General features: G+C 45.0%; 1 protein-coding gene across 3 annotated transcripts in view; it reads left to right on the top strand.

Annotated features, from left to right (window-relative positions):
* The window catches only part of INPP5A (inositol polyphosphate-5-phosphatase A), a 427,857-nt gene that overhangs the window by 24,490 nt on the left and 375,498 nt on the right, over positions 1-27,869 (top strand). The window contains exon 1 of one of the 3 annotated variants that reach the window (XM_048857378.2): positions 17,782-17,832. The exons of the other annotated variants lie outside the window; for them this stretch is intronic. Within the exon in view, the coding sequence (XP_048713335.2) occupies positions 17,797-17,832 (36 nt within the window). The 5' untranslated portion in view covers positions 17,782-17,796. Of the gene's footprint in view, positions 1-17,781; positions 17,833-27,869 lie in introns of those variants that run through there. 3 annotated transcript variants of the gene reach the window in all.

Below are 27,869 nucleotides of genomic sequence, written 5' to 3'. Positions count from 1 at the left end.
AGAAATGGTCGTAGTAGAAATTTCAGGCAAGCGGTATGACTTAGTGAATATATTACCACTTATCTCTTGAGGAAACCTATTTTAAAAATCTTAGTGGCTACGGATACTACCTGGTCTCTAATGACTTTCACAAAACATTTAGACTAAATTACATTCATTCCACACTGACAAAGCCATGGTAGCTCAAACAGTTTAAAAAAATCTATCTTGGTCACTGTTTAGACCGGGGTAGCCAACCTGAGCCCAAGAAGGAGCCAGAATTTACCAATGTACATTGCCAAAGAGCCACAGGAATGTGCCAGCAACCCCCTATAAGCTCCCCTGCCCGGCTCCCAGAGCCTCCCACCTACCAGCAGCCCTGCCAATCAGTACCTCCTGCTCCCTCCCCGCACCTCCCAATCAGGTGTTTCGTGGAGTGCAGGAGGGTTTGCAGGGGAGGAGTGAGGGCATGGCAGGCTCAGGGGAAGGGGTTGAGCAGTGAGCACCCCCCAGCATGTTGGAAAGTTAGCATCTGTAGCTCCAGCCCCGGAGTCGGTGCCTCTACAAGGAGCCGCATATTAACTTCTAAAGAACCGCATGTGGCTCCGGAGCCACAGGTTGGCCACCCCTGGTTTAGATTGAGATAAGATTTGTGACAAAGTTTGAACATTTAAATCTGGATGCTTGAGTTCATTCATCATGAATGAATGCAAACAGTTTAGATGAAAAACAGGGTTAACACACAGGTTTTTTTTCTACATTAGATTGTTGGTTTTCTTTCCAGCAAGACAGAGATACCAGATTTGTCCGTCTTTTCAGTGAGGAATGATATTTGAGAAAAGCAAGTTACACAGGTTAAATACAAATACAATTCTAAATACAGAGCAGACTTGCATCCAGTTCACCTGAATCTCTTCTTATGTTATATTTTCTTTCTGAAGCACTCATAAATTTGTGATCTGTCCTTTCATTTCTAAAGGTATACCTTGTGTGGTTCTCAAACTGTAGTTAATGGAATACTAGGAGCCCACAGAGCATTTCTAAGTAGCTTGTAGAGTCGCTTTGGTCATAATGTTGGGGCATGTCCAGTTGAAACCGAAGACTATCCTAGAAATTCCATTTGTACGTGCACCAGTTTGTAAGCAGAATTTCCTTGAATTTCACTGGGAGCTCCCTTGTATTTCTATACCTTTATTACTATACAGAAACTGAAATCTGTTTGCTAGTCTTTGTATGTGTGCTTTTTGGTTTGTTTTTTTTTTTTTTTTGGTGTAAATTCAACAGACAAAACAGTTTGCAGATGACATTAGAATTGGAAATGTGGTAAAAGCCTAGGAAAACAGAGCCAACTCCAAAGTGACTTGCAGTGATCAGAGCAATATGGCTGGGTTAATGGCTAATGCATATGAAGATTTGTACCAATAAAAAGTAACAGCACCGATACGTAATGGGGGAGGAGGCAAGTAAATGTAAGCCACATCACTTTTACAGCAAGTTTATTTTCATCTTGTTTAATATTATTGTTTAATGTAACAAGGCACTTCGTTGCGGCAAAGAAAGTGGGTATTGGGACTGAAAGCTGGAAGAAGCTATGTCCAAAGTGCATGTAATCACCCCCCATCACACACCACTGCTCTACTTTACATTTTCTTGACTTGGAACTGTATTTTAGACAGAAAAGCGAGAGTATGCCATCTGCAGTTAAACTGTTATATAATCTACTTTAATAAAATTACAGTATATAGTTTGTGGTTTGGTGAGGGTTGTTTAAATCTTACAGGGTAAAGAGTTGCTACTCGTATTTTAACTTTTTTGCATCACTTTTCAAACATGAGATTTTTTAATTATGTATAATGGTGAAGTTGACTATTCACTGTGCTGAGATGCACAGATCTGTTACAATGAGCACTTCCTTCTTGATGCTGGGAGCAGAACCAGACCTGTCAGTCACATCAAGAATACCCTTCCCCATGAAGATCCCTGCACTGCAGCTGGTACGTTCAAACAGAGCTTGCTTTTCTGAAGAAAATTCCGAAGCTTGACTGCCAAGTTTTGGCTCTAATTCCCAACCGTGTTCTGAGGCTGCGTTTTGATTTTTGAGAGAGTGTCCCCTCTGCTCCATTTCCCCAGCTGAGGTGTTCACTGCAGCAGATGCCCCTGTAGACTTCAGGGAGAGACCTGAGCTGAAAAATGCCAGAGGCAAAAGGAAGAGTCAGCATCCCTTTACGTCCAATCAAGTGTCTTGCTGGGGAGCTTTGGTGGCTCTTTGGGCAGAGAGCAGTTTCCATCACATCCCTGATCTGGGTGGCGTCACCTCCCGCCTCCTTCCCCGGACAGGAAAGGAGGCAGGCAGAATAGGAAACTGACTTCGGGGCAAACAGCCCTCCCATCTCCAGGAGGGGACAATATCATCCTTGAGCCTCAGGCCACCCAGATGGGGTCTGGAGTGGGTGGGTAAGGTCCGCCTCTTTGAGGGCTAAACACTTAAAATATTTTTGGAGCAATCTCTGAGCCCAGTTTTACTCGCCTCTCGGAAGCCCTTTCTGCTGCTCACCTTCATAGAGTGCAGCATGGCAGATCAATGCAGAAAAGATGCATGTTGCTCATAGAAGTGCTGATTCCAGAGGGGGAAGAGGGAGTAGACCCCCCCCCCGGAGATTTTTCCTCCTTGGAGGAGGAAGGCCAGGTGTCTGAATCAGAATTAGGGGATCAAATAACATATAACAGAAAAACAAACAATAGAACCCAGAGAGAATAGACCTTCAGGCAGACTACTGTGAAACTATGCTTAGGAACTCTGCAGCTGCCATAGACAAGCTATATATGTCTCTCCTTGTGCTCCCTGTGGAGATGTAATAGAAGGATGGGGATTTCCTGCCAGACCTAATGACTAGAATGTCAATAGTTACACTGTGAGTTGCCAGTCCTAACTGTTGGGCTGCTGTTTTCAGTTGCCCCTGTGAATTGAGTTACAATATCCAAGTTACTGTTTTCAGCTTCTGCTGCAGGCTGCCATGCCTCACCACCACCACCACCATCTCATTTCTCTCTCCAACAGCTGGCCACGGAGTGACAGGAGATATAGCAGCCAGATGTGAAACATCAAGCACTAATGGGCCTCTTGGCTCACTTTTTTTTTTTTTTGGTGCCTGTTTTTATAAAGAGATTCTTCAGTCCAAAATCAATCTGGTGATAATTCGGAGGGTAAATGTGGCACTCTTCCCTGGTTGTCATGGTCTTGGTATGTCTAACTGAGGGAGACTTACACCTGAAAGAGTGGCCTCTTCACTATACAGGTCCTTCACAGGCAGTCATATCCAGTAAGATATCAGCTTAGACCTTCTCCTTGGGGCATTAAAACTCTCAGGTGGCATTAGACCAAGCCTCACAATGTTTTAGTTTAAATTACAAACTGTCATCTGAGAACTTAAATGTGACTGCAATTCACAAGAAATGTTACTGTGGGTGGATGGTATTGTTAGTAAACTCTCTCTCTTAACCTAGAAATCCTATGGCCTAAGGCCTTCTCCCTGAAAAAGACAATGGAATGGAAAGCTGAGTCTATTCAGAGTCATCATCTTAGAATCCTGGCAATACTGGACATACATAGGGTGACCAGATAGCAAGTGTAAAAAATTGAGACAGGGTGTGTGTGGGGGTAATAGGTGCCTATATAAGAAAAAGGCCCCAAAATCGGGACTGTCCCTATAAAATCGGGACATCTGGTCACCCTAGACATATGGTGGGCTGAAGCAATCCCTGAAGTACAACAGGAGAACATTACCTATCTGCAAATGATAGCCAGAACAAGTGCAGGGTGCTAAGGCAAGGTCAGTAGCTGTTCTGTTGCCTGTGGGCTGTCTGCATGACTGCAGACTTGCCCTGTTTGGAGTTAGAACACCAACTGGTGCCTGACTCTTTTTAGGTTTGGGAGCAAATGGCGACGTATAGCTTTGGTCAAAATGAAGTCCTAGGATGTTGTCTGGAGGGGGTAATCTAGCCCTGGTCTACACTAGGACTTTAGGTCGAATTTAGCAGCATTAAATCGATGTAAACCTGCACCCGTCCACACGATGAAGCCCTTTATTTCGACTTAAAGGGCTCTTAAAATCGATTTCCTTACTCCACCCCTGACAAGTGGATTAGCGCTTAAATCGGCCTTGCCGGCTTGAATTTGGGGTACTGTGGACACAATTTGACGGTATTGGCCTCCGGGAGCTATCCCAGAGTGCTCCATTGTGACCGCTCTGGACAGCACTCTCAACTCAGATGCACTGGCCAGGTAGACAGGAAAAGAACCGCGAACTTTTGAATCTCATTTCCTGTTTGGCCAGCGTGGCAAGCTGCAGGTGACCATGCAGAGCTCATCAGCAGAGGTGACCATGATGGAGTCCCAGAATCGCAAAAGAGCTCCAGCATGGACCGAACGGGAGGTACGGGATCTGATCGCTGTTTGGGGAGAGGAATCCGTGCTATCAGAACTCCGTTCCAGTTTTCGAAATGCCAAAACCTTTGTCAAAATCTCCCAGGGCATGAAGAACAGAGGCCATAACAGGGACCCGAAGCAGTGCCGCGTGAAACTGAAGGAGCTGAGGCAAGCCTACCAGAAAACCAGAGAGGCGAACGGCCGCTCCGGGTCAGAGCCCCAAACATGCCGCTTCTATGATGAGCTGCATGCCATTTTAGGGGGTTCAGCCACCACTACCCCAGCCATGTTGTTTGACTCCTCCAATGGAGATGGAGGCAATACGGAAGCAGGTTTTGGGGACGAAGAAGATAGCTCACAGCAAGCAAGCGGAGAAACCCGTTTTCCCAACAGCCAGGAACTGTTTCTCACCCTGGACCTGGAGCCAGTACCCCCCGAACCCACCCAAGGCTGCCTCCTGGACCCAGCAGGCGGAGAAGGGACCTCTGGTGAGTGTATCTTTTAAAATACTATACATGGTTTAAAAGCAAGCATGTGAAAGGATTACTTTGCCCTGGCATTCGCGGTTCTCCTAGATGTACTCCCAAAGCCTTTGCAAAAGGTTTCTGGGGAGGGCAGCCTTATTGCGTCCTCCATGGTAGGACACTTTACCACTCCAGGCCAGTAACACGTACTCGGGAATCATTGTAGAACAAAGCATTGCAGTGTATGTTTGCTGGCATTCAAACAACATCCGTTCTTTATCTCTCTGTGTTATCCTCAGGAGAGTGAGATATAATTCATGGTCACCTGGTTGAAATAGAGTGCTTTTCTTCAGGGGACACTCAGAGGAGCCCATTCCTGCTGGGCTGTTTGCCTGTGGCTAAACAGAAATGTTCCCCCGCTGTTAGCCACAGGGAGGGGGGAAGGTTGAGGGGGTAGCCACGCGGTGGGGGGAGGCAAAATGCGACCTTGAAACGAAAGCACATGTGCTATGTATGTAATGTTAACAGCAAGGTTTACCCTGAAAGAGTGTAGCCACTGTTTTATAAAATGTCTTTTTAAATACCGCTGTCCCTTTTTTTTTTCTCCACCAGCTGCATGTGTTTCAATGATCACAGGATCTTCTCCTTCCCAGAGGCCAGTGAAGCTTAGAAAGAAAAAAAAACGCACTCGCGATGACATGTTCTCCGAGCTCATGCTGTCCTCCCACACTGACAGAGCACAGACAAATGCGTGGAGGCAAATGATGTCAAAGTGCAGGAAAGCACAAAATGACCGGGAGGAGAGGTGGCAGGCTGAAGAGAGTAAGTGGCGGGCTGAAGACAGGGCTGAAGCTCAAATGTGGCGGCAGCGTGATGAGAGGAGGCAGGATTCAATGCTGAGGCTGCTGGAGGACCAAACCAGTATGCTCCAGTGTATGGTTGAGCTGCAGCAAAGGCAGCTGGAGCACAGACTGCCACTACAGCCCCTGTGTAACCAACCGCCCTCCTCCCCAAATTCCATAGCCTCCACACCCAGACGCCCAAGAACACGGTGGGGGGGCCTCCAGCCAACCTGCCACTCCACCACAGAGGATTACCCAAAAAAAAGAAGGCTGTCATTCAATAAATTTTAAAGTTGTAAACTTTTAAAGTGCTGTTCTTAAAGTGCTGTGTGGCATTTTCCTTCCCTCCTCCACCACCCCTCCTGGGCTACCTTGGTAGTCATCCCCCTATTTGTGTGATGAATGAATAAAGAATGCATGAATGTGAAGCAACAATGACTTTATTGCCTCTGCAAGCGGTGATTGACGGGAGGAGGGGCGGGTGGTTAGCTTACAGGGAAGTAGAGTGAACCAAGGGGCGGGGGGTTTCATCAAGGAGAAACAAACAGAACTTTCACACCGTAGCCTGGCCAGTCATGAAACTGGTTTTCTAAGCTTCTCTGGTGCGTACCGCGCCCTCCTGTGCTCTTCTAACCGCCCTGGTGTCTGGCTGTGCGAAACCAGCAGCCAGGCGATTTGCCTCAACCTCCCACCCTGCCATAAACGTCTCCCCTCCCTTACTCTCACAGATATTGTGGAGCACACAGCAAGCAGTAATAACAGTTGGAATATTGGTTTCGCTGAGGTCTAAGCGAGTCAGTAAACTGCGCCAGCGCGCCTTTAAACGTCCAAATGCACATTCTACCACCATTCTGCACTTGCTCAGCCTGTAGTTGAACAGCTCCTGACCACTGTCCAGGCTGCCTGTGTACGGCTTCATGAGCCATGGCATTAAGGGGTAGGCTGGGTCCCCAAGGATACATATAGGCATTTCAACATCCCCAACAGTTATTTTCTGGTCTGGGAATAAAGTCCCTTCTTGCAGCTTTTGAAACAGACCAGAGTTCCTGAAGATGCGAGCGTCATGTACCTTTCCCGGCCATCCCACGTTGATGTTGGTGAAACGTCCCTTGTGATCCACCAGAGCTTGCAGCACTATCGAAAAGTACCCCTTGCAGTTTATGTACTCGGCGGCTTGGTGCTCCGGTGCCAAGATAGGGATATGGGTTCCATCTATGGCCCCGCCACAGTTAGGGAATCCCATTGCAGCAAAGCTATCCACTATGACCTGCACATTTGCCAGGGTCACTACCCTTGATATCAGCAGATCTTTGATTGCGTGGGCTACTTGCATCACAGCAGCCCCCACAGTAGATTTGCCCACTCCAAATTGATTCCCAACTGACCGGTAGCTGTCTGGCGTTGCAAGCTTCCACAGGGCTATCACCACTCGCTTCTCAACTGTGAGGGCTGCTCTCATCTTGGTATTCTTGCACCTCAGGGCAGGGGAAAGCAAGTCACAAAGTTCCATGAAAGTGCCCTTACGCATGCGAAAGTTTCGCAGCCACTGGGAATCGTCCCAGACCCGCAACACTATGCGGTCCCACCAGTCAGTGCTTGTTTCCTGAGCCCAGAATCGGAGTTCCACAGCATGAACCTGCCCCATTAGCACCATGATGCATGCATTGGCAGGGCCCATGCTTTCAGAGAAATCTGTGTCCATGTCCTGATCACTCACGTGACTGCGCTGATGTCACCTCCTCGCCCGGTATCGCTTTGCCAGGTTCTGGTGCTGCATATACTGCTGGATAATGCGTGTGGTGTTTATGTGCTCCTAATTGCCAAAGTGAGCTGAGCAGCCTCCATGCTTGCCTTGGTATGGCGTCCGCACAGAAAAAGGGCGCGGAATGATTGTCTGCCGTTGCTCTGACGGAGGGAGGGGCGACTGATGACACGGCTTACAGGGTTGGCTTCAGGGAGCTAAAATCAACAAAGGGGGTGTCTTTACTTCAAGGAGTATTTCAGGCAGGACTTCACGGAGGGTTCCAATAAGAAATGGTGCACCTAAGTTATTGTTCTTCTTGGAACAAGGAGGTTAGCCTGGCCTCTGATTGATACATGGCTAGATTTACCTCGCTGCACCTTCTCTGTGAGTGACTGCAGTGTGACCTAGAGGAATGAGTCCCCTAGACAGGGGAGTAGGCAAATGAGTACAAAACAAATCTGGTCTATTTCTTGTTTTGATCCACTCCATGTATCTTTTACATCTTTGGCTGGCAGCAGACGGTGCAGAAGGACTGCATGCCATCCACATCTCATGGCTGCTCGGCAGAAGATGGTACAGTACGACTGCTAGCCATCCTCATCTCTTGCCTGCCTGGCAGAAGATGGTACAGTACGACTGCTAGCCATCCTCATCTCTTGCCTGCCCGGCAGAAGATGGTACAGTACGACTGCTAGCAATCCGTATCGCCTGCCTGCTCACCATAAGACGGTTCAATAGGACTGACTGCAGGACTAAAGAGAATGACCTGGTCAAGTCACTCCAAATTTAGTCCCTGCGCCCATGTCTGCCCAGGCGCTCCCAGCCGACGTGGCCAGGAGCACCTCGGACACGACCAGGATGGCTACCAGTCATACTGCACCATCTGCTGCCAGAAGGCAATGGGTTTCTGCTACTGTGTAGCAAAGCCGTACCGCGTCTGCCAGCACCCAGGAGACATAGGGTGACGGTTACCTGAGCGGGCTCCATGCTTGCCGTGGTATGGCGTCTGCACAGGTAACTCAGGAAAAAAGGTGCGAAACGATTGTCTGCCCTTGCTTTCACGGAGGGAGGGAGGGAACGGGGGCCTGACGATATGTACCCAGAACCACCCGCGACAATGTTTTAGCCCCATCAGGCATTGGGATCTCAACCCAGAATTCCAATGGGCAGCGGAGACTGCGGGAACTGCGGGATAGCTACCCACAGTGCAACGCTCCGGAAGTCGACTCTAGCCTCGGTACTGTGGAAGCGCTCCGCCGAGTTAATGCACTTAGAGCATTTTCTGTGGGGACACACACACTCGAATATATAAAACCGATTTCTAAAAAACCGACTTCTATAAATTCGACCTTATTCCGTAGTGTAGACATACCCCTAGAGAGTTGAGCAAGAACTACAGAAACAACTTTGTTCCATTTCCAGTCTCAAGCAACCCATGGAAATACAGGACTTGAATGAAAACCTCTACTTAAGATTGGAACAATACAACCTGTTCCCATCTTATTTCTAGCCTCAAACAATTGGGAACTAACTGAGCAGGGTTTCATCCGAAATAAATGAATAAGTTCCTCCAGGAGTCTTATCTTCACATTTCTGTTTTACCATTCCACAGACAATTCTTCCATTTTGCCTATAGATGGCAGCTTTTAAAATCCTGCTTCCATCATTGCCTTGGGAGCACTTATCCAGTCAAATGATGTCTTCCAGGATCATGACCATATTAATGTTGGCTTTTAGGAAATTTACTTTTATCTCTTCCTGGACAAAACTTTCTGATCAAGGCTCTCTACAGCAAAATCCAAAACAAGCACACTGTGATATGACTTCTGGGGTATCTGAGATTCATAACTGAAACCAACATAAATAGGAACTGCTGCACTTAAGGGAACAGATAAACATGAGGCTAATTAGGGCTGGTCCTCTCCCTCAGCACCCCTGGGACCCAGAAGAGAATCCCCCTCTGGGGGCACTAGGACCCATGCAACATCCCATGCAAGGTCTTGTGGCTTTGGGGAAAGAAACTGCAGGGAGGAGCCTGACGGAGACTGAAGCTGACAGCAGCTGCAGAAGAACTTAAGTGTGCCCTTGGACACTGATGATGATATCAGAATATTGTCTATGGATTTCACTAGGAATTCTTGCCCCTGTGCTGATCTTATATACACACACATTCTTGAATGAACCAGAGTTGATATGAAACCTATCCAGAAAATCTTGTTGTTCCCTCTGCCTCTCATTTCATCACATCTGGTGCTAGAGATCAAGGTCCCCGTGTATATACTGCACTCCCTTAATTGAGTTCAGAGGATCAGACTTTTTGAAGGGATCCTCCAATTAGTAAACCAGGCAGTGCAATCCTTACGTTAGATGGCAGTTGGGGATAACAGAGGGGCTCATTCAAGTCTTCATTCAATTCAGGGAATAGGTATCCGAAAGAGCGAGAGCATGGCATCCACCAGCTAGAACACAATGATTCATTGAGGTCATGAGAGTCTACCTGTCTGATGAAGTTATCATAAATAAGCTGTGAAGAACTTGATCAGTCAAGCCCCAGAGAGAGAACCAATTTTATCTTCTTAATGGAGCAAAATTACCTAAGGCTAGGTCTACACTACCACTTATGTGGGCATAATTTATGCCGCTCAGGGGCATGAATAAGCTATACAAATAAGAGCTTCTCCCACCGACGTAGCTATCGCCGCTCGGTGAAGGTGCATTAATGAAGGTCATTGGAAAAAAATACCAAATAGTGCAGAGCCAAGCACCAGTACCTATGGGACCTCACTGGCAACACACCCGCTTAATGGTGATTCCCCATTTACATTGACATTTTGAAACTTATCAGTTTGCCAGGTTTTAATCCACTTAGTGTGTGCAATATTAATTTTATATTTTGTGTGATACCAAGTCAAATGCCTTATGTCAACACTATTACCTTTATCAATTAAACTTGTAATCTTTATTTAAAAAAAATTATCCAAGTTAGGTAGACAGGATCTGTGTTCCATAAACCAGTGTTTTTAAAAGTTTGGGTTGCGACCCAGTACTGGATCGTGGCATTTAAGACACTGGATCACCTTGCTCAGCACCCAGGGACCCTTGCGGCTCTGGTCAGCACCGCCGCCCAGGATGTTAAAAATCCTGTCGGCGGTGCTGCCCAGCTAAGCCAGGCTACTGCCGACCTGTTCTGACACCGTGCTGCACCCCAGAAGTGGCCAGCAGTGGGTCTGGCTTCTAGGTAGGGGGCCACGTGGCTCTGCATGCTGCCTCCGCCGTGAGCACTGGCTCTGCACTCCCATTGGCCAGGAACCGTCCAATGGGAGTTGGGGGTGGTGCCTGCAAGCGAGAGCTGCAGAGAGCTGCTTGTGCGCCTCCACCTAGGAGCCAGTCCTGCTGCTGGCCACTTCCGGGGTGCAGCAAGGTCCGCTGTGCCAGGACTGGTGGGAAGCCTGCCTCTGCACCTTGGCTGTGCCGCTGACCGGGAGCCGCTGGAGGTAGGTCCATGCCCCAATCCCCTGTCCCAGCCCTGAGCCTGCACCCCCCCAGCCCAGAGCCCTTATCCCCTCCCGCACCCCAACCACCTCATCCCCAGCTCCGCTAGATTGTGAGCATCAACAATTTTTCTTCAACTGCGTCCCCAGAAAAAAAGTTTGAAAACCACTGCCATAAACCCATGTCGATTTGGGTTCCTTACATAACCCTCCTTAATTCTTTGAGTTGCATATCAGCTGCTCCTTTTTCTTGCCCAGGATGTCAGGTGACAGCCTATAATTACCCAGTTCATCCCTTTACCCTTTTTAAAAATTGGAACAACATTAGCTTTCTTCCAGTTGTCTGGAATTTTTCAGTGCTCCAAGATTTATTGAAAATCAGCATTAATGGTCCCATGAACTCCTCAGTTAACCTGCATCCCAGAGTTTTAAAAGAGCTATCTGGACCTGCTGATTTCAAAATATCTATCTTTTTAATATCCTCCACAGATACTAGTGGAATGGAAAGAGAGTAAAGAATATTCTCAGTCTTTTGTTTTAAATATAGCATTTAATATTCTGAGTTTCTTTTGTGTAACTAGCTGTTCACCAACACTTTAGGAAACTGCAAGTCCTTGCAACCCTTGACTATCTATTTTCCATCACTGCTTATAGCTTTTGCTGATTTAAAAGTTTAAAGCTAAATTAATTTTCATTATAACCCTGTATTTGTATGTTCATAGCTTTTTTTAAAAAAATCTCTTTGGGCTGAAGCTTTTCTTGCTTATACTTAGCACAGACAAGACATTTTTTATTTTTGAAGTTTTGAGGAAAACTCCTTTGGTCACATTTGAGTTCTCAGAGAATGGAAAACATACACTGGGTAAAGATTTTCAGCCACTGCCACCTTGAACTCAATTTGAAACAGTGATTTCTTGAACGGAACATAGTCCTTTTTAAATTATGCTCTTCCTACCTGTCCCATCCTCACCCATGGGCTGGATATGGTATGAACAATTTTTGTCTATTATTTATTGCCTCTGGTACATGTCATAGAATTTCTTAGCACTTCCATGATCTAAAACGAGATTACAGACAGAATTAGTGTAAATGTAATAATGGTTGGTTAGTTATTGCAGGAGTGCCTAAATGCCGTCATAAAGATTAAGGCACTGATGGGCTAAGTATGTACAAATACATAATAAGTACAGTCTCTGCTCTAAAGAGCATTCAGTCTACATATGGGAAAATAGTGCTTGCAAAGATTACTCTTTTAATTCACTGATGTAGGAGGTGGTATATAGCAAATTATTTACTTGGTGGGAAAGGGAGAAAAATTCCAGCAGCCTCGGTGTTAATGAAGCCCAATTTCATTCACAATGCTACTGACAAATCCATATTTACTGTACACTCATTGCAGCAGATCTGTAGGTAACTCATGCTTGTGTAAGCGGGGGAATGGTCCCGCTATTGTGGGGAACTTTCCTGGCTTCTGCACTACCCCGGTGAAGTGGGCTAGCGAAAGGATCTGAGTCCTCGCTCCCACTTCCTTTACCCAGTGGCCTTCCTGCCCTTGATGGCTCCCCTTCCACTCTCCTGTATGGCAGAGTCCTCGTAACCCCAACAAGGCTGGGCCCAGGATTCCTGGGGGGGCTCGACCCCCAACCCTGCTGTGGTCACCTAGGACAGGGGCTAGGGTGTCCCCATTCCGGGGTACTCTCTCTGCACTGGGCACTTCTCTGACCCACTGACCATTACAAACAAGTTAAAGCAAATGCTTGCTATTTAATCACCAATTAATTTTAAAAAGAATAAGGAAAAATGGGAAAGGTTAAAGGAAACTCAGCAACCCGCTCTGTGGCAGGGAACATCACAAACTGTGTCTCTGGAATGTCAGGGCAGTTCAGTCTGTTCCTTGTACGTCCCAGGCCGCCTTTTCAGGCCCTGGCTGTGCTGCAGGGATGCTGTGGGTTGGACACTTGCTCTGGTGGTGGCCACACGCTCTCAGACTCTAAGTGGTAGGACCCTTCTTCTCAGTGTCGCCCCCACCCTGTCGGGGTTACGATCCAAGCCTGGCCTGCAGAGCTTCTTGGCTGAGGTGTCTCCCTGTGCTGGGCCTGCTGCCCAGGGTCCCCCTCGCTCTCCCCAGCTGCTCACCGCACCCAGCTCCGGACTGCTCCAGCCCCAGCTCCACCACCCTGTCTCTGCGCTGCTGCTGCTTCTGCTGCTCTGCCTCCAGCTCCCTGGGCTGCTTCTCTGGCCCCTCTGGCTCTGTTTGCTGCAACTCTGCTCCCAGCAGAGGTCTGCTCTGCCGGCTGTTTCTGTGACTCTGCTCCCAGCACTGACCTGCTTCCTGGGCTGCTTTTCTGGCCCCTCTGGCTCTTGGTTGCTGCAGCTCTGCTCCCAGGGCAAGTCTGCTCTCTCTGGGCTGTGCCCCCGGCTTTGGGGCTGCAGCTCTGCTCCCAGGACAGGGTCTGCTTTCTCTGGGCTGCTTTTCTGGCCCCTCTGGCTCTGGTTGCTGCAACTCTGCTCCCAGCAGAGGTCTGCTCTGCCGGCTGTTTCTGTGACTCTGCTCCCAGCACTGACCTGCTTCCTGGGCTGCTTTTCTGGCCCCTCTGGCTCTTGGTTGCTGCAGCTCTGCTCCCAGGACAAGTCTGCTCTCTCTGGGCTGTGCCTCTGGCTTTGGGGCTGCAGCTCTGCTCCCAGGACAGGGTCTGCTTTCTCTGGGCTGCTTTTCTGGTCCCTCTGGATCTGGCACACCCCTGCTCCCCAGCTTAGCTTGGGCCCCTGCTTTCTCCTTAGCTCGGCCTCACTCTGTCTGACCCAGGCAAATCCAGCTCACACAGAGGATGGGACCTCCCTGGCCTCCTGAATCCCTGATTAGCCTGCTTGCCCTGTCATTCAAGCTGACCTGGAGCATTGGCCTCTCCCCATTGTTCCTGGGGGCTGTCAGTCTCAGGGCCTTGATTCCCCATTGACCCTTTCTCCTTTAGTTTAGTACTGGGAGCTAGCAACTAAAACACCCCCACTGAATGTTAGTAAGGAGGCAACAGTCCCCTTACACTTGGGAGCATCCAGCTGCACAAGCTCATGGAGACCATTTTTGTTGTCTATGACATAGTGTCTAAATAAACAAGAACATATTGTGACTTCAGTGAGACTACTCAATGTGAGTAACTGCTCATTCAGTAGAGGGTTCACAATCGGGCCCTAAGTAAATGCAACGAAAACAAAATAGTGGTTACCATTGTGTTCCATTTTCCAGGTGGACTGCTTTTGGTACTGTAGATTTCCATTATTTGCCAGTCACATGTTATTTACCGTGATAGGAATAGTATGAAACAGAAATTCAGTGAACTTTGGATGTGAAGGCTGATTATAGGAAGCCAGTTTTCAGAGCCACTAGATAGAAGGATATCTCCCAATCCTTTACAGCAGTCTCAATATGTCCTTCATGGATGTTCCTTATCATTGTCACTATCTTACTAACTTGTCAGTAAAATAAGTAATTCAGTGTCACGATAGCTCTATCGGTAAACTGGCAACTGCAGTACAGGACTCTCCAAAATGCATCCCCCCCATTTCAATGGCAAGGGCTGTTGCTTGGACAAGCAGCAGTGAGACAGGGTCTGGAAGGGAGAGGAGCAGCAAGAATATGTGCTTGGTGAAGTAGAAGCTGGGTCCCTCCTCCTGCTGGGCTCCTTCACCATCCTTTGACCAGGCTGGGGGAAGTGGGTGGGTTGATTTGGCTTTCACACGCTGGCCCTCCCCCAGGTCTATTTAAACTTGTCCTAGGCTTTTCAAAGGCTTGTTGCTTCTTAGCTGTCCCTCCCTCCCACCCACCCACCGCTTCTTTTTAGTATAAGAGCTGTTTTGTTGGGTTTTATTTTTATTATTATTTTTGGATGTCACAAGTCTGACCGATAGCCTGTTTCGTACCAGGAAGGATATTTTCCTGTCTGACCAAGTTGGCCGCAGCCCTTTGTTTTTGTTCTGTTTTCTGCCTTCCTGGACGCATTATTGAGGCACAATTAGGTTAAAAGGCCTATGGCTTGAAAGTTTAGAATTAGAAAGGTTTAACTCATTTAACTCATCACAGCTTGTGGCTGGTGTCCAGTGTAGTGAAAGATTGAAAGGGCCAGTTCCCAGAGGCAAAAGAAATTGGGGGATTTGGTGTTGGACCTCGTGTCATTAGCAGAAGGGGAGACTTGAAGTCTTAGAGTGGGGTCCCTGGTTGGTATCCTCTAACTCCTCCGTCCCCTGCCCTGAGAGGGGTGAGCAAGAGGATTCAGAAGTTAGCTAAGTCCTAGGTACAGGCTAAGGAGGGTCTACCGCAAGTTATTGGTTATATGGTGAGAACCCTGTAACCCTACACTGGACCCAGTTAAATGCCTGAAATCTGAGAGTGCAGGGTGGGCCCATTATGCTCCTCACCACTGTTAAATTATAGTTGTGGCCTGCCACTTAAATCTATCCCTATGTCTGTTGGTCAGGACATGCAGGTGAATGAACAAATAGCAGCAACAGCAGCTCAGAACTGTCAAACAAAGCTTTTAATCTCACTATTCTTCTTAGTCTTCACTTATTTTTTAATTTGTTTTTTTTTTAAAGCGATGTCCGTTTTGCTTGCTTTGAAGTTTTATGTGATGAGAAATGCTTCTTGCCATCTGCAAACTATGAATGATATTTTTAAAGGATGAAAATTTTTAAAGAGGCTGGAGCCTGTAAGCTAAGTTCCTGTCTATTTTATATTTTAAAAGTATGTTTCTATCAAGTGCTCTGAGAAGTGACTATTTCTGATAGTGACCATATGACTAGGGTCCTACCAAATTCATGGTCCATTTTGGGCAATTTCATGGTCATAGGATTTTTAAAATAGTTAATTTCATGGTTTCAGATAAAAAGAAAAAGAGTACTTGTGGCACCGTAGAGACTAACCAATTTATTACAAATTGGTTAATCTCTAAGGTGCCACAAGTACTCCTTTTCTTTTTGCGAATACAGACTAACACGGCTGTTACTCTGAAACCATGGTTTCAGATGTTTGCATCTGAAATTCCGTGGTGTTCTAACCCTGGAGGTCCCCACCAAAAAGGGGTTGTGTGGAATTGCAAAGCTATTGTAGGAGGATCACAAGGTATGGGGCGGTGTAATGGCTCTGTGGGGGCCCTCCTACTCCAGGTCCTCAGGAGGCCACCCTGCCTCACTACATCACTGATACATCTACTGCTAAGGGGAACAAAGTGGTCTCCGCTTTCGGCTGGGGTCCAGGCCTGTGCTCAGGCTGGGTGGGAAACAGTCAATTGGCCCCAGCCTGGATCAAGGCAGGGCAACAAAGAGTCAGAAGCTCAGGCTTCAGGTGCTAGTTCTGGCCTGGGGAAGGGGAGACTGCTACCCCCAAATTGGGGAGGCAGGCCCGCCCACTCCACTGCATCCTGGCCCAGGCCTTAGCAGTGACAAAGCGCTTTGTCACTGGGTCAGTGGGGATCCACGCCGCAACATGCTGAGTTGCCCTCTGTCAACTTTGTGGCCAGTCAGGGGTGCGCTACCGCTGGGCTACTTCCACACTCCCCTTCTTGGTGTACCTGTTGCTCATGGTCCTGGAACCTGCCATCAACATCGACCCCTCCTTACAGCAAGTCTTGGGGGGTTTGGTCCATCGGTAGTCCGGGCCAGTCGTCTTCTCCCTCTGGGGTCAGGTCCGCCTGGTCTGGGTGGTCCAGGCCAGTTGTCTGCTTTCTCCAGGTCAGAATCAGCTAGCGGCGCCGATGGCCCAGGCCAGTCCTCTGCTCCCTCGGCCCTCTCCGCCCCTTCCCAGCTCAGGAGGAATCTGGTCTCTCTGGTGGTTGCCTCCCTACTGAGCTTTCTGGGCCGCCTTTTATACTTCCTGCCCCTCCCACCCACTTCATGGGGGAGGGCCAACTAGGCCCTGGTTCTGCCCACCAGGGCTCAGTGCGATGGCCCTCCTACTCTGGGTCCTCAGAGGTCACCCCACCTCACTACAGGAGGTCATCACTTTTGAGGGGGGCAGGACAGGCCTTATGGGTGGGCGACCGCCCGAGACTCCATGCTCAGGGAGGTGCTGTGGTCCATCCTCCCCATCCCCTCCCCTGTACTCAGCCCAAGGCCCATTTAACCCACAAGTGCTGGGCTTCACTGCCCTTAGAGCTGGGCTCCCAACCAGCAGCCTCGGAGCTTCCTACAGCCCAGGGAGGTTCCCGGTGTTGGGTCTGATCTCCCATGTGCTGCTAGGGGCGCCCTGCTTTGTGCCAGGCTCCAGATGCTAGTCCTGGCCAGGCTAGGGAGGGTAGAACTTCCTCTTTCCCTTCAGGGACCACTCCTGAGGTTGGGTCAGACCTACCTCTGGATATAGATATATCTAAATTTGTATACAATGTACATGTGAGAATAAAATTTTCTAAATTCCCCTTTCAGCTGACTTGTTTTGGCAATAGACTTTCTTTCTCTAGTTAACTTGATCACTTCTGAAATGCTAAGTGGTTGGTAATTTCGCTACTGAAGCAGTACTCTAGTCCTCGAGTAGTTCCAGAAGTAAAGTCCTTTTTTTTTTCTTTTCTTTCTTTCTTCTTCCTTTCTTTCTCTTTCTAAAGAAAGCCTATTAACCTATTTTGTACAAGGTAAAATGAGCAGTAAAATTAAGGATACATTTTACCTCTAATTTATGAAGAACCTTATTTTTGTTTTTAATTTGACTGCTCTAGGATGCCACTTAATGCACACATGTTTGAGAGATTTTGGCTCCTAAGGATTATGATTTGGCATGCTGAATTTTTGTGAATGCTCTCCTTTTTATTATTATTTTTTTGGTCAGTTTTCCTAGGTGAGTGGCTCTGAAGACTACAAACTTTATATGAGTAGCCTTATTAAAGCCAGTGGGGTTTCTCATGTGAGTAACAGGAATATGATTTGCCTCAAATACAAACAGTGAAATTCTCTGCATCTGTTCAGGGTGCAGCTTTCAAGAATAAATATTTGGAGTGGGGCTGGAGGAAAAAAATGTGTTTGATTTAGTTTGAAATGGGGAAGCTACAAATGCAGAACAAGTATAACTAAATTTAAGTTTTAGTAATTTGAATTAATTCTTGTACAGAAAAGTTTAAGAAGTTACATCTGAAATTCTTAATTGTTCTATCATACAGCTCTGTAAAGGAGCTCAAAATATTTTGGAATAGGTCAGAATATCATTTTAGTACTTTTGTCCTTATCTATTCCTGTAGAATTTTGAGATTTTAAAACGTTTGCATTTCTAGATATTATTGTGGTTGTTACTACATTGGTTCATATTTAGCATGTTTTATTATTGTATTTCAGAATAGGTAAACAGAACTGAAAAATAATTCTGAGATGTGAATTGCTCCATTCACCTTAGTGGTGTATTGATTCTGAAACCTAACGATAAAATTTTAAAAGTCAACGTTTCAAAATTTTGTTACTGCAGATAATTTTAGCAGAAAGATTGAAGCATGCTTTATGCATTGTGGCTGGATACTGTGGAGGTTAGAAGGAGAGAAGATATTAGATTGTATAGGGCAGGGATATTCAGCCTTTCCAGACTACTGTATCCCTTTCAGGAGGCTGATTGTCTTGCATACCCCCAAGTTTCATTTCACTTAAAAACGACTTGCTTACAAAATCAGACCTAAAAATACAAAAGTGTCACAGCACACTATTACTGGAAAAATTACTTACTTTCTCACTTTTTCCATATAATGATAAAATCAACTGGAATATAAATATTGTACTTACATTTCAGTGTATAGAGTATAAACAAGTCATTGTCTGTATGACATTTTAGTTGGTACTGACTTCGCTAGTGCCTTTTATGTAGCCTGCTATAAAACTAGGCTATTACCTAGATGAGTTGATGTACACAGAGGCCTTCCAGAGGATACCTCCAGAGGTACGTGCATAGGCAGTGAGTTATATGGGCCTGTGGTGCCTGTGCTCCACCAATATTCAGGAACGTGGGCCCAGCTCCACCAATGTTTGGGCTTATATTTAATCAGAGCCTTCCCATCCATAGGACAGACCTGGGCAACCGCTCCGGGCCCCGTGCTTTGGGGGGCCCTGTGCTTCAGGGGGATGTGGGGTCCAGGACAGCCTGGGGAGGTTAGCGGGGGGCCTGGCGAGCGACCCAGCCCCAGTCTGCCCTGCCTTTTTCTGCCCCCACTCCACCCCTTCCCCCAAGCCCCTGCCTCTTTCTGGCTTCCACCCCCTCCCCCGAGTCACGCCGGGAGTCGGGGGGCAGGCTGGGGCCTGGTCGCTTGCTGCTGCCAACGCCAGGCCCCCCGCTAACCCGCCAGGCTGCCCTGGACCCTGCGTCCCTCTGAAGCGTGGGGGCCCCCCAAAGTGCAGGGTCCGGAGTGGTTGCCCCAGTCCATCCTCTGGACGGAACGGCTCTGCTTGGACCCGTTCTGGGCACCACCAAAAATTATACAAACCTGGCACCCAGGGGTACGCATACGCAGGTTGAGAACCACTGGTTTAGGTACTTCTCTAAAGGCTAGTGTAAAATTGTTCTCATATTCCTCAGGGTTTACAGTGATGTATTTTTAAAGTTTCCAAATTATGAAACTTCTACAGTTTTCATTGGGAGAGGGTTCCACAGTCCAATAGCTCTCACCAATGGAAGCTTTTCTTATTTCCTATCTCCCCACCTCCTTGGTCTAAATCTTCATTTACTTGCTTTCATTCTGTTGTTCTCCGATACACTCAAGGTTCAAAGTGAGACCCGAGGAGTGGAGACAAAGGAAAAGGGGAGTAATGATCATCATTGGAGGAAAGGAAGTGGGTGATGCATCAAAAAAAGTTACATGAGTTCTTTCTCTTCTGTATGAGGGTGACCTATAAAGGTGATAAAGGAAAATATCTACATATATTTATCATGTTAAATGGGTGGTTGGCTTAAACAGAGTAAAGCCCCAGTGAAATTTAGTGTAAGTTTCCATATGGAAACTATGCTGAACATAATCAAAAGCAGATATGCTGGTATTAATGCTTATGCTTAGCAAATCCTTGAAGATCTTGCAAAGACCAGTATTCTTAAGGGAGATATTAAAATCTTTTCAATATAACTCTTGAAAGTGCATTGGTTACTTGAAAAGTGGACTATAAAATAGACACCGGACAATTAGATATAAAAGACCTAATTGTGTGCTCTTTTACACCAGTGTAGCACCATTGAATTCAGTATCATGACTCTTGATTTACACCAGCATAAATGATTAGCATCAGAACCAAACTAAATTTCCCCTTCCTCTGATTTTTGTGGCCCTGTAATAATGTGCATGCCATGCTTTTGCTCCTCTTCATGCCACACAGTGAGGAGTAGCATACAGACTAATTATTAAATGACTGCACATTCCCCTCTTTTGTTACTAAATCATGTTTGCAACCTTGAACTGAAGAACTAGTGTATTCAAATACATTGCCAATAACTAACTTGGTTGCAAATTTTTTAACACTTATGGAAGTTGATCTGATAAGGTTGTAAGTAGAATAAGAAAGTGCATCCATTGCTTTGACTGAAGATCCATGTCGGGAATCTCTGATTCTGAATTTCTTCTAAAATCAAGGATGTTAGTAGGCATCTAAGGAAGATGCTTATATTGCCTGAAACCACTGGGGCAGGCTTCAAGCTTAGAGGTTACACCTTCAATGAAGGTTTGGAAAACAAGGCTCTATATAGATATTTAGCGTTAGGCCTGCATACCATGCTTATGAGGCTTAGGCCTTGGATAGTGTTTTGGATATGCAGAAAGTTAATTTTGTTAGAACAAATTACCATTCTCCTTTTGTATAGACTGAAAATGAATCAACGCTCACCCTGGGACCCTTACTCTCCCCAATAAAACATAGCTTGTAAGTATTTGTTCCTAAATATGAAGAACAGCCTTATACTGTAACTTCTTTCTTTTTCTGATTGTTATATGTAAATATTGACAAAAGTTATCTAACTATATATGGAGGGTGTAGCTAGACAAGAGGTTTGTAGACAGTGAGGCCAAGGTTTTCAAAAGCAGGATCCTAGAGTTAGGGTTGTAAATCTATATTTAGGCACCCAATTAAGTTGCTTGATTTTCAAAAACATGCTGAGTTCCCAACAAAATCAGTGAAAATTTCTGTGCGATCAGGAACTCTGAAAACCATTTCACTTATGCAGGTGCTTAAATATAGAAATAGGAGCATGGCTTTAGGCTCCTGTTTTACAGAATCTTGGTCTGATAATGACAAGTGTACTACGTTTGCATCCAAATAGTCAGGTTCTTCTTACTCCAAATTTGTACTTGCATTATGCCATTGGCTATGGTGGATTTACTTGTGATTTACATTAGCGTGACTGAGATCAGAATCTTACTTGATTTATACTTTCTTTCATATTGAGAATGATCACTATGAGAAATGTAAGGTTATTTTAAGTTCTTAGAGAGGCACCAATATCTGAGCGAAGAGACTCAGGAAAAAATTCTGTTCAATAAGCTTTAGAAAGAGATCTTTTGTATATTGTAGGGCATTTCGGTTCCATGTGTGAGTACTACAGAATGTAAATTTTAAAAATAATTTGAAGATCTTGGCCATGAGTGTATATTTTTAAGAGATCAGTGATTTTTTTTTTGTGTGCCTCAGTTTTTTGGGTGTCCATTTAAGACACCTTAAAGAGATTTTTCAAAGAAATGTTGAGACTTCCACCTTCTGAAAATCAGGCCCCTTTAAATACATGTGAAACTGGGAAGCAAAATATTGCCAGTGTTTGTTAGAATCTAGTCCTATTACTTGTAAAGTAGAACGAATGTGAAACTGAACAGTGGTTGTGTTTTTAAGTGGGGAAAAATATCCTCTCCATATAGAATATGTAGTCCTGATGTTCTTAGCTTTTTCAGGACTTCAAGAGAACTATAGAACCTCTTTCTATTCTGGGAAGTGATAGCTTGAATATTTTGTCCGATGTCCTCTCTCTCTAATACTGAAGTCTTTAAACTGATGTTGCTGAAGAGGATATGTAGTCTGTTAGGGAGGCGGTGTAACCTGTAGTAGATCATGATTATATTCTATTGCATAGTGTTTCACTTTTTGAAGTGAGTTTTTGTGATTTACCGTAGATAAAGAAAAATGTTTAGAGTATACTAAGCTTTCCAATTTGAGAAACTGCGTTAAAATTCTTGCTTTATTGTGGTTGCTATTACCTGTATAGGACCTGCCTGATCCAAAGCCCCTTGAAGCCACTGGGTTTCTTTCCATTGGCTTTAGTGAGCTTTGGATCAGCTTATACAAGGAGACAAGGTCCTCTGTTCTCAGAGCTTAGAGCCTAACCAGTGATGTCCATTCTGTGGTTTGGGGGAAGTGGAGAGGGCAACACTTGGTAGAGCCACACAGTCGGCTTTCAAAGCCTTAGTTTTCAGTAGAATATTTATTATAAATTGATAATATATGTGGTATGACTATGGTAATGAGTAGCCTGTTCTGTTCCTCGGTGATCTCTTTAATAAAATGTCTAACCCACCCATACAACATTAGACCTAATGTCTAACCCTTGCTTTTGAGGAGAGGCCTGTGGATTCTGAATAAGAAATTTGATAGTTTTTTATTGTTAAATTTGTGTTGCCTGCTCTTCCCCCCCCCCCCCCTTGCAATTCTGATGCAGTGTTTGCAATTTCCTATAAGGAGATGGAGGTTTTCTATGTATGACACCACCCAGGTGGCCCCTTAACGGAGGGTGTGTGTGTGTGTGTGGGGGGGGGGGGGCTGGAGGGGGGTTGCGTGGCCTTTTTGTGCAGTGATACTTTCTCTGTATCTATTCATAGTCCAGACAGCCTCTCATTGTAAATATCTTATTATTTACTAGATATATTTTTCCATATCAATCTTTCTGCTGCTATTTCTGTATCAGAAAAGCAAACACATTATAATGAAAATCTGCACAGGTTTAGTAAAATAGGACAGCTATTTCTCTTTCAAAGATAGGCCAAAAGAGTCTTTCATTTAAGCTTTGAATGACTAGTTTTAAAGATCAATCCTATTACACTCATAAATTCCTGACATTAGGGAACATCTATTTTGAGAGGAATATAATCTCTTGTGCTCTTCTCACTGAATTTGCTGGCATCTTGAAAAATAAAAGCATTAATTAATGCTGGAGAATTAATCTGATGATTGTAGTTTGGGAAATGAAACTGGTTTATGAAATATTTGATATGCATCTCTGGATAATGTCTTTGTTGACTAACAGACAATTTTTAAGGTAGGTACAACCATTTAGAACAATATATTTTGGAAAAGAATTGAGGATGAGACCTGTTCAAAGCGATGGAAATATTTCTCAACTATGTTGCTAAATGCTCTATTTCTTGGAAAACCTATTTGCTTTGTTTAGCTATATCTTGTGGAACTTGGCATTCTCCTTTTACTAAAAATTACCATTCCCATAGATAAGTAAGGCAGCTATCCCAAGACAGCATCTTTCCTTCCTCAGAAAAGTTATTCTTTTTTATTTTGCTGTAGATTGAACTGCATCTTAGAACCTTTAGCCCAGACTACACTACCATTAAATAGTTGTATATAGCCAAGTAGTGGCTATCAAATAATTATCCGTAGCTTTACATCAGGCTTATGTAAATTTCTCCCTGATGATCTGGCTGTAACTTAAAGGGTGTGTGATTTACAGAAGAGCTTGTACCACTCCTTGCATAAATGATCTTAGTTAAATAAAAATGTGCCTTATTAAAGGGCAGAGTCACTATAAATTCCATTGTGCGTGATCAAAGCAAATTGGAAACTTTAATGCTGCTTTTATTTGCTAGTTCATGTGAAAGTTAACTTTTGCCACTGAACAGTTTCAAAGTCTTTTTCTCATATGAAATCTTCTCTTCTGTGGGTGTTTGGTATTTACTAAAAAGAGAGGAAAGGGTTGCAGGTAGTGGTTAAAAAAATTGCTGCTTTTATAGAGCGCTCTTGTAGCTCTCTTTCCTTCCGCTCTTTCTCTCCCCCTCCCCCTTTTTTCCTCCACTCAGTAAAATGGGTAATTTCAGGTGTAGAATATATTTTTAGCATCAGATTTCCACATTTCGGGGGGATATTGTGTTGGAGGGAGAAGAGAATGAGTTAAAGGGGGATTCATTTGAGACCTGTGTCTAGATGAATGTTTAAGAGGAATCATACTTGGGGAAAGAACATGTCTTCTGTTGTAAGTATCCCCCGTTCCCCAGTCACAACTTTTAATCCTCTTCTTAGAGTTGAAAGTATCACAACTACATATACCATTTTCAGTACATTGTGACTTACTTAACAGGCTTCAAACAGGTAGGAGTGAGGGGATTCACAAACTTTTTCATAGTATAGACCACTTCTTAATAGATTATCTCAAAGATCACCTTGTCACCTATTCATAATTATGGCAATTGATAACATCTCTGTGGCAACAACAGTCCCTTGCATAGCAAAGTAACTTTAAGAAAGTAAAGTTTTTTTAGCTTTCCTTAATGTTCTGTGGCAGCTGGAGAGGTAGAGGAACCCAGCATGATGTGATTGTCTAGCAATCTTTCCATGAACTTTCAGAAGCTGTTGGCTGTGCCATCTTGAGAATTACTGTACTACTGTCTTTATTTTTCCCTTCCTTTTACTATTAAAATATATTTTACACCTTTGAGTACCAATGCATTAGATCTCAAACTGTGGTCTGTGGAGCTGCTATCAAAATGATGCTGCCTCCCTTGGGTTCCTGATATCTGTAGCTCTTTCCAATTACTGTGCCCATCGTCATTGCTATCAGTGGAACCGTAGCATTGTTTATATAACAATGGGAGATTCCCAAAATAGTAGAGTGTAGATGAGCCCTAACTAGCAGGACTTAACTAACGTTTGACATATTAAGACCTACTCCCCCTCTATGTAGGTGGTATGTCTGAGACAGGGCACAATACTTATTGCCAGCTGATGCAGTGGTCCCTGTGGGTTTGCTGCAACTCATATAGATTAGAGCAGTCTGTAAGTGATTATAAATAATGCCTGAGATCACCTCGGTGTGATGTCCTGGATCTTGAACCCAGGCCTGGGAGTCCCCAGACACTTGCCACATCCTGGTCTCCACCCAATGGCTACTGAACCTGGGTGGGCTGAAAAGCTACTAGGATCATAGCCCTAACCAAGGCACTGCCCATGGGAGCTCTGACTGGAGGATCGCCTGGCTCTACAGGTTTGGTCTAACTACATTATTTTAAGCCAGGAGGAGGAACAGGAAGTTTGTATGAGCAACAAGGTGGTTTCCTGTTGTGACTGCATTGGACCCTGCTTGTGCCTGCCTCCTATATCTAGCCCTGTTCCTGGTTCCTGTTCCCTCATGCTTGATCCTTGTCTATCCTCCTGCCTCCAATCCTCAGTGACCAGTCCTGACTCTGACCCCGGTCTCTGACTTCTGACCCTGACTCTGGCTTGACCCTTGGCTCTGGCATTTGGCATCTGACCTCGGCTCTGACCCTCAGCTTTGATTCTTGGTTCTGCCTCTGGCATGACCCCAGCTCGGGTAACTGGCAATTGGCTCTGGTGCTGACCCTTGGCTTCGTTCCTCAACCTGTGCACATGCTCCACCCGCTAGACCTGACTGCCTACATCCTGGTCCATAACGCTGGGTTCCCAGCTTGACTAGAATTGGGGGAGCAGAAAAGTGGCTTATAGCAGCCTTTCCCTTTTGCTTTTTTCAATTGCACTGAGTTTGGACTTGGCACAGCTCAAAATCTCTCCCTGAGTTCAAAGTTCCTAGTTCCTTGCCAGTCATTGCAAGCTTGTCTCTCTCACCAACAGAAGTTGGTCCAATAAAAGATATTGCCACACCTTGTCTCTCGTGATACCAAATGCAGTTTAAGAGCAGCTCCCTGCCCTATGTGTTAGTGATGTCATCAACTACTGCATAAGAAAGGTCACTGAGTACCTGATCTCTGCTCTTAACAGCTAAAAGGAAAGGGGAAAAAAAAAAAAAAGAAATTGGAGGGGAAAGGGGGCAAGGAACAGCTTAGTTTTTTAGGGAAGAAGAAAAAATCTTTTAAAGATCCTGGGGGCTGCTAAAGAGTTTTATTCAAATTCTGGTGAATTTGATGTTTTCTCTTGCCCTTTCTCTAAGAAGGACATAGAATCATAGAATATAAGGGTTGGAAGGGACATAAATTACATAACTTAAATAAATAACATAAATTAAGATGTACTGGAATGTACTCCCACATTTTTGGCAGCACACTGATCTCCAGTTTACCAGGAGCGTTGTCTCTGTACATGTAGTAAGTAACATCAAACTGATTAAGAGATGCCTGTGGTACTAGGCATAACAGAACAAGTGAAAGAATGTGAGTTGTAGCTTAATGGTCTTGCTTTTGTTAGTATCCTGGCTATCATGTTATAGTGCACAAATACTGAATTGTATGGGGTTTTTAAAAAGCCAGAAAAGACCCTCCCAACAAGTGAAAGTTTTTCCAGCTGCTGTGATAAAAACTTTGCAGTAGTTTAGTTCTCCTAGTTTGGGTCACATTACCAATTGATGATGCATAGTTCTGTGTTCAGTGTTTTAAAAAGATAAAACGATTTGTCAATAATCACTCTGTTTTCTTAAATGGAAAAAATACTTTGTGCTGGTGATTTGGTTTTATTTGTATATTGTTGTAGTGAAGATTGCTGTAAAGAACTTAAACACAACAGCTAACATTATATACAGCAACCACAAATTAAATCCAACCCCCAGTTTTATGGGAAACCAGTAAATCTGATGATGATGATGAAACACTATTGTGATTTAATTCTTTTATATTTTGCGTTCCGTTTGAAGAGTTCTTTTGAAGTGCACAGGTTCTTAGGATGTCAAACTACTTGCTTTTTTAGCTACTGTATTAAGTTTATACGTAGGAGTGGCAGAAAACCCTTACGCATAAGTCAATGCACTTTGTGTTGACATCACAAGAATGGTTCTCATCTGTGAACAAAATACAGTAGAGGAGAATATATTTTTAATCTTCAACTAGAATTCTAAATATGATAACTATCAAATTGATATTGCCCCTGAAATTTTATGCTTATCTTTTGCTCTTATCAAAGCTCAGTGAGCTACAGTTTTTATATACAAAAGCATAAATAAAACATACCTAAATGGAATCTGTGACAACAGTGATCCAGTAAAGTTCCAAGACCAAATTTGGAAACCCCTATTCTACCAAAACTCTACATGGCAGAAAGCCTTTTTTGTAGCATTGATAGCAATAATAGTAAGAAAGGGCTGATAATGTCTCAGTTAAAATGTTATTTTGCTACTGTATTTCACCTTTTGATGTACAATTTTGTGTGGATTGAGTCTGATGGAATTTGTCCTTTTTCTTTTTTTCCCTTCTAACAAATAATTCCCCTGCACTCCACTACTGAAGGATTTTGCATTTTAAAATGGCAGAAAAGAAAAAGGTCTTAGTACTTGTTTAAAGATGGCCAGCTCAGTATGAATGTTTTTTATGTCATGTGTGTCTATACACTGTTAGAACTTAACATTACTTATGAGAGATTTAGTCAATCCAGTTTATAATTTTACATGCTGTAGTACAGGGGTGGGCAAACTTTTTGGCCCTAGGGCCACATCAGGGAATAGAAACTGTATGGTGGGCCATGAATGTTCACAAAATTGGGGTTGGGGTGCAGGCTCTGGGGTGGGGCTGGGGATGAGGAGTTTGGGATGCAGGAGGGAGCTCTGGGCTGGGATTGAAGGGTTTGGAGAGCGGGAGGAGGATCAGGGCTGGAGCAGGGGGTTGGGGCATGGGGAGAGGCTCAGGGGTGCAGGCTCAGAGTGGCACTTAATTCAAGTGGCTCCCTGAAGCAGTGGCATGTCCTTTCTCCGGCTCCTACGCAGAGGTGTGGCCAGGTGGCTCTGCATGCTGCTCTGTCCACAGGCACTGCCCCTGCAGC

This window comes from Caretta caretta, chromosome 7 (genome assembly GCF_965140235.1).
Source record: "Caretta caretta isolate rCarCar2 chromosome 7, rCarCar1.hap1, whole genome shotgun sequence".
Classification (NCBI taxonomy): Eukaryota; Metazoa; Chordata; order Testudines; family Cheloniidae; genus Caretta; species Caretta caretta.
The sequence above is the reverse complement of the archived record's forward strand: the minus strand, read 5'-3'. Positions and strand labels throughout refer to the sequence as shown.